Genomic DNA, 7780 nt, shown 5'->3' on the forward strand with positions numbered 1-7780 from the left:
TAGTACACAATTTTTAGTTTAAAAGCATTAATGTTATATGAATAAAAAAACTTACAACAGATGAGGCAGCATAATGCCGAGAGAGGGTTTTCTATTAAAAGAAAGAAAATTAAATCATTAAACTGAAAGATATATACACTAGCATTCGCAGATGTCTTTACACATATAAAAATAATATTTCATAAAGTTACTAATCAACCAGATTTAGTTTTTATAGAAAAAGCAAAAGTAAAACCTAATTATCATTGTCAATCTATTTTTGAAAAACACAGCATGACATATCATTCAAAGGTATGGCAAGCACTTTTATACAAACTATGTTTCCTCGAAAATTTTAGTAACCCAGGATTTGATTTGAACACCTGCAATAAGAATTTTACTGTTGGGCAGATTGCAAACACTATTGGTAATTTTATATTGTGGTAACTGTACACGTAACATTTTACGAAAACAAATGGCAAAAAGCCAATGATATGCATTTCACCGACTTCCTGAAATGGTGCAAAGAATATCAGTGGTTGAATGGGCATGTGTTCTCTCCAGAGATTAGCTGAGGTTTCAGTTTAGGATCTGATTTTAAGCACGCATGCATGCGTAAAGCATACATTACGCATAGCCGAAATTAGAAAATTGCAACCACAAAACTATTTGATTTGTATTCGTGATATTTATAATGACGAGGAATTTGATTTAAATCATATCAAAGATGGAGTACATCGAGATGAAATACTACATTTAGTAAGGAATTATATTGAATTACGAATTACGAATGAAAAATATGAAATATTCCCATCATTTTAAGGAAGGATGGTTAGTGTTATTTTAGGGTGCCCCTTGGATTATTGCCAAGTTGCTGTTTCATTTATGGTAAGCTGAGTAGTTGAATGTTACAGAAGCCCTATTATGACAAGATTGGTTGCGTGATTGCGGTGAATTTGACTGATGGGAAAATATTTGTAAGGCCTTATTTTTGTGTTGGATGTTTGTTAGGAAGTATGTTGCTTATTTTGTGCTTTACACCGTAAAATGCTGTATGTGATAACATTAATCTGAAGTTTTGGGGAAATGACTGGTGTGTAAATGAAGGTTTTCTTAGTAGTCATTATAAGAGTCTTGTTTGTACGAAGGAAATGCATATGATCGTATGTAAAGATCGTTAAGATGGCTTTCAATGGGTTTGTCCCAAGAAATGCCACGGACAGTCCGGCACTACAGAGGATATTTTTGTGAATTTATGTGGTGATGGCAGTATACAGATTCTAGTTCAGATAATTTTAGAGTTTTTGGATGCTGTTAAGGAATTTGTGTGCTACAGACTGAAGACACAGAAATTTCTAAATAAGGTTAAGTCGATGTTTCCTTTTTGTTGTGCATAGATGAGATAACATATACAGTCAAAAGTCTTTAATCCAGACTCGTCGGGACTTCGGCAATTCCGAAATATCGATTTTTCCGGATTATAGATCATCAGTTTAAATCTGGTAAGATGACATGCAGAAATTATAAAATTAAAAATATGAAACCGTAATTTATAAAATAATGAGCAATTATGATCTAAAGGGTATCAAAATTTACAAAAAAAGAAGCTTAATATTTATTTGTTTACTTTATTGAACATTTCTTTCAACGCGCGCATGCGTAAAGCATACATTACGCATAGCCGAAATTAGAAAATTGCAACTACAAAACTATTTGATTTGTATTCGTGATATTTATAATGACGAGGAATTTGATTTAAATCATATCAAAGACGGAGTACATCGAGATGAAATACTACATTTAGTAAGGAATTATAAGCCGGATAAGCATCTGCCCTGAAGATAACGATAGTGCTGACAGATCAACCTCCAGTTCATTGACCGCCGCAATGTCCCCCCCCCTTCGCAGAGCAGCATGAAATTGATAAACAGATTTCGGAACAGTTAGATAAACAAAGGATATGCCTTTATCCCTTTTTTGTAGCAATTCCACTTTTTGTTTGATGGACATCGAAACATACTTTCGTTTTGTAGATCCTTTGGGAGCTCCAGCATCAGAAATTCTATTTGACATAATCGAAAGTTCAAGCTTACTTTTATAAAATTGCTCTTACAGTCTGCAAAAAATAATAATTCGAAGATTAAGGAACAACGCAACCATCAACATTAACTGAAATAGATAATTAGATAACTTTAGCTTATACCATCCGTTATACATTAAACGCGCACACGAAAACATATTCTGCACTTGCGCACACGCATATGTGCAGTCGTAAAGGTCCTGCGCGCACGTGTTAATGCCTATGTGCATGCGTCAACGCGGTGCATGCGCAGAAAGATTTTAGCTTTGAGGTACGGATTATAGATCATTCCGGATTATGGTTGTCCGAATTAACGACTTTTGACTGTATTTCCTTTTTTATGTTATTTCATTGTTTGATTTTAAATGCAGTTTTTTGAGATTATTAGTCCAAAGGGGCTTTGTCCCTTTTCATTTTGCGATTTTGTGTTGAATCACTATAAATGTTCGTTTCACTTTTTAACCTGTTGCCACCAAATGTTAGAATCCTGCATTATATTTGAAGAAATTAAATAATGAAAAATCTGCATAAATGTATGTATATTTCTTGCATTGTGATAAAACAACGGTACATAGAGCCATCGAATTTTGAATGATGTAATCCTCCTACGAATATGGGCATGTAAAAGACCAAATTTTAAATTTAGAATTTGTTTTATTATCGGTTTCATATTTTGTAAAACTTTAATGAATTTTTGAGTAACAAACTCAGCAATCTAAAAGCAAGCAATGGCTTTACGGAGGGAAAAAGAAACCTTTTTATCTTCAGCGGGCACAGAACTGTGCATCGGAAATTCTAAAGATATGCTCATTTTAAAATTATTTGACATTGCTACTGAACTCAATTTTATGATTTAAGTGCAAAGAACATGATATTTAATAAATAAAAGTAACACACAAAACATTAAAAAAACACCCCTTTGGACGTAATTTAAAATCTGAAACATTTCAGATTCTTTTGTAAGGACTTGTATATATATATTGTTTTTTACGTTTTATTGCATTATGATTTGGACACCATTTTACTGGGAAAGGCGTTGGATGTAAACAGAAATCGCACCAAAAAATCGTCAAGGAGTATCCTGAAATAAACTTTTATCCAAAGGATCATTATAGCAATACAGATATGAATGTATGGGGAGAAATAATGATCAGTATTTAGCATATCTGCCAGCACAAGATCAGCGGGATGCTCAGAAATTAGTTTTGACTCTATACCACTGTTGATCCTATATAGGTACCCTAAATAATAACAATTTAATCAAATTCTTTCCCCTTTGACTATGGCCTACTCTAATTATAATCCATGCCTACATTACGCAATGCTCGTTGTCAGTGTTGCTCCTAGGCTATATTGATGCCATGTAGGAGTTGGCTAAAATAACTAGTGTCAGTCATGTGCTGGTATTGGTACTATGCATAGTGTTCATCCTATGAATGTGACACAGTTAATTAACATGAGTTCACTATCAACATTCTTGATTCTGATACTATCTGTTAGAAAGAAACAAAGCTCCGGCTATGTCTAGATATACAATTAATATCTCCAAAATCTTTTCTCACTTTAATTTATAATTTTTAATGATATCAAACGATTAAAAAAAATATTACAAAATATGCAAACTTGATTACAGGAATGTTACAATTCATATTTCCAGAAAAGCTTTAAAATTAAGCATTTCAAAAGTTTCCTGTAATATACAGAGTACTCTGAAACTTAATGAGCACGTTTGGGAATAAAGTTTTCAAAAGAATAAGTTAATATGATTTATGATTAAGTTTAATAGTGACTAAGTAGTAATTATAGCATTATACCAATCTTGTTTTTAAAAACACTTTACCAGAAATAAAATTACAAAATCTTTTTCCATTTAGCTTCTGTAAATCCATATCTTATTTATCCTAAACGCTATAAGATAAACTGCATTTCTTCAATAATAAAATGCCCTTTTTTCCTGCATCAGCATTTCCAAAAACAGATATGTATCTTATAATCGAAAAAAATATGATAGTCTTCCTAATTTGCTTTTCAATGACAGAAGACAGGAGACCATCAACAGAGCAGCTGCACCATCATTACGACTTTCGGCTTTTGTGCTCTATTCATGCTTTTCAATGACAGTAATTACTGTATTTGACAGTATATAAGACGCACTTTTTTTCCTAAATTTGATCTCAAAAAAGTTACCTGCGTCTTATACGTGAAGGACACAGGTTAACTTTCAATACTGAATGCTATTTTTAACCCGGATAAAGATCTAGACACAGGTAGACAAACTTTTTTCCCTTGTGTATGGCCTTCTAAATAAGGGTGCATCTTATATGCCATCAAATACGGTAATTGCAATGGTTCAGTAAATAATAGAGTATTAATTATAACTCACTGATTAGTTAAATAAAGCAACCTGAAGATTATCTGTCAAAAGAATGATGCCTTAATGTACGATTTTTTATGAAAATTGACTCATATTCACATTAAAGATAAAGGGAAACATAAAATCCTCATGCAGCCACCTTGTTCATTGATAGCAGAATCCTGGACAAACTATTACTGGTCAGCAGCTTCAGCCACACAGCTATTGTGTATTCAGTGCAACAAAACTTTCAATTTTGTTTGAACTCAGTGTAAACTACAAAATTAAGCTATACCATATTACATACTTATATAAATTACAGTTGTTTTATAATGTAGCCTAAATATAAGGTCTACAAGAAAATTATATCTATTTGGGAAACAAAAGAAAAAAGTACACTTTGCATTTATTGTATAATATAATTTCTGTCATTACTTACAACCTCTTGGCAGCATGATGGTAATTCGTAAATGGCATTTTTGAAAAATGTCCTGCATCAGAGGCTGAAAACTCAAGTAATACTCAGCTGACGTCTGCTCTGGTCTTCACATTTTCTCTTTTAAAAATTTTTTGCATGGAGAGAAAGTGATAATCCCACGATTTTAGGTCAGGAGAGTATGGTAAATGCAGTAGAACTTCTCAGCCTAGCTCAATGATTTTCTGACAAGTCACCAAAGCATCATGTGGTCTGGCATTATACTGATACAGTATGAAGAGCTTTCTATTGAACATTGCTGGCCTTTTTTTCTTTGACTGGCTTTGTTAACTAATCCATTTACTGATACTGTTTTTTTGTACAGAGCTTTCTCCTATTCAGACTGAAGCTTGGTTTAGAGGTTCAGGTGGCAAGCTGTCAGGGTTCACAGCATGCTTTTTCCTAACAATATTTTCATAGGTAATCCACTTTTCACCAGCAGTTATCATCCGGTCCAAGAAGGATTCGTTTTTGTTCTGAGGAAGCAGAGATGAGCATATGGTGACTCAATTATGCAAATTTTTCTTGGCTTAAATCATATTTTTTTCATTTAATTCATTTGGAATATATAAAACTTATCATAGTTTACAAATATGATCTAAAAAGGTTGGCTGAGCTGAGTTAAGCTTTTTCGCAATCTCCGTTATTGTCAAAAAGGGATCGTGCTCTAGACAATATCGTCAACAATTAAAAATGGCCCCTCAGAGCTTACATAATCATTAAGGTTGAAATCCCCTGCTTCAAAGTTTTCTTAACATCTCCTGGACATTCTATCCAAAACTGAATTTTCATGAAAAACTTTCACTAAATTTTGGCATGTTTTCATACTATTCCTTGTTGAAATTCTTATGAAATACAGTGTCATAAATGAATTTTATCAATAGTCATGTTTACATAATCATGTCTCACTTAATAATGATATGAGGCACTTTTGTTTCAATTAATTCAGATGAGCATATGTACATAAATGCAGTGACAAATAAAAACAGTCATATATGTCTCAAGTGAAACCTGCATGCGTATTGAAGCTTCAAATAACATTATTGGACAGAACTTTCTGTTAGACTTCATTATAAAGGATTCCTGAGGACAATGGATTTGAATTACTGCTACTATTATTTTACACAGTAGAATTTAGTATCATGTTATCTTAAGGATGCAGTGCACTTAGCAACGTCGCATTACTATTTCTGTTTTTCAAATCTGAAATTCATTCAAATACCTGCTAAAGTGGAGGATTATAACAAAATGCTGCTTTTAGCACAGCAGCTTAGTGCAACTAGCATGAAATCTGACAATGAACCTCAACTTCTTATATCTATGGCTATAATTTTTATAATCTTATCATTTCCACAAGTATAAAATTACAATTCTCGATATTTTTCTTGATGGCCAATGGATACCTCAATCTGTTGCTGATGTTTCTCTAACGAAATTTCAAATACCTATAAATTACTAAATCTCCTCAAGAAGTCCTTGCAACCAAGTAATAAACTGAATACTATCAACCATACATTAGACATGGAGAATTACCTCCATTCTCACATGCCTGAACAAAATTCCAATTTTGACAGATGAGGAATAATTTTACATCCAAACTTTAACTTCTCTTTAACTTTACTCTTCTTAGAGATCAGCATTGCACTGCAGCTGCATCTGAGACCTTATGTTTGACTAGAGAAGCCATCATTTATTGCAGGCCACTCACTAAAGCTGCTTAAAACAAGTTTTACCTAAAATTTGTATCCTTCTTAGAGAAGGAACTATCTCAGCTGCTGGTACGTAAGTTTTTGGAAATGAAAAGTACAGCTATCATTTCGAGTAGGTGCAAATTTCCCCTAAATAATTTACCTCAAAAGAGTTTAATCTCTGCTTACTGAATTTTCTGAGAAAACACAGAGTAGTTCAGTGCATGTCAATTCTTCTCACACATAGGTTTTACACAAGTTGTCAGATTTAAATACAAGTGTGGTGTGAATAAATAACAAAAAATTTCTGAAAGGCTACTACTTAAAGAATTTTACTAAATACTTGTTCTTTTAAAAAGTATGCAAGTTTGATCAGAGTTAAAAAATGTTAAAACAAAGCAGCAAAAGAATGTACCAACTAGAATTAACAAAAACAATTTAGAACTACCCAAAACAAACAAACAAAAAGTATTTAGTGAGAAACTATCAGAATAAAATACAATTTTAAAAGAGTCTGGGACTCGGGTAATTTTCCTTTAATGCCAGCAATTACAATAAAATAAAAATTTACCTTTTGAAAAGTTTAAAAAAATGAAAATGCTAAATAATCAAACATATAATTATTCAGATGTTTCACAAAATATAAGTTAAGGCTTTTGATAAAAACAAGCCACAGCAGAGTGGTTTAAAAGTATAATAAGATTATCACATTATTTTATTTTTAAAGCAATGAGAAACTGTTACTCCGAAACATTAAATAAAATACATCATATTATTTGAAAAACAACAGTAACTAGTTCTTTGGTTTTCATATTAAACCTGTCCATATTCCGGGAAATAATATTCACTCCGTAAAATTTTGCATAAAATTTTTGTTAAGAAATCAATTCGTAATTTAAATCTACCCAGTCGATAAAAAAAATGTTGCTTTACTTGCTCTTACAAAGTGAAATTGAATATTATTGGATATAATTTCAAGCATCTTAATAATAATTAATAAACCAAAGTAAATTTTTAAAGTATTTAAAACTAAAACAAACATTCATGTTTTTTGTAAAAGAATAACTAACAATTGTGTAGCCGCGTTGCAAAATTTGCAGATTGCCGAAAATTCTCATATTTGCAGGACAGAGTTTAATAATTTTCAAGAAAGAATGTGAAGATGTACAACTGTATGACTAAAATCTACATATGTAATCAGCAAG

General features: G+C 32.0%; 1 protein-coding gene across 2 annotated transcripts in view; it reads right to left on the minus strand.

Annotated features, from left to right (window-relative positions):
• Positions 1-7780, minus strand: part of LOC118201506 (putative methylmalonate-semialdehyde/malonate-semialdehyde dehydrogenase [acylating], mitochondrial) — a 54233-nt gene that overhangs the window by 46433 nt on the left and 20 nt on the right. The window contains exons 1-2 of one of the 2 annotated variants that reach the window (XM_035373623.2): positions 7646-7780; positions 56-91 (exon numbers count right to left, since the gene is read on the minus strand). The exon at positions 7646-7780 is cut by the window's right edge and continues 20 nt beyond it. In XM_035373623.2, coding sequence (XP_035229514.1) covers positions 56-91; positions 7646-7693 — 84 coding nt within the window. In that variant the 5' untranslated portion in view covers positions 7694-7780. The other variant, XM_085816881.1, reaches the window with a different exon arrangement.

This window comes from Stegodyphus dumicola, chromosome 5 (genome assembly GCF_044657685.1).
Source record: "Stegodyphus dumicola isolate Sdum_Otavi_A_Nest chromosome 5, ASM4465768v1".
Taxonomy (NCBI): Eukaryota; Metazoa; Arthropoda; class Arachnida; order Araneae; family Eresidae; genus Stegodyphus; species Stegodyphus dumicola.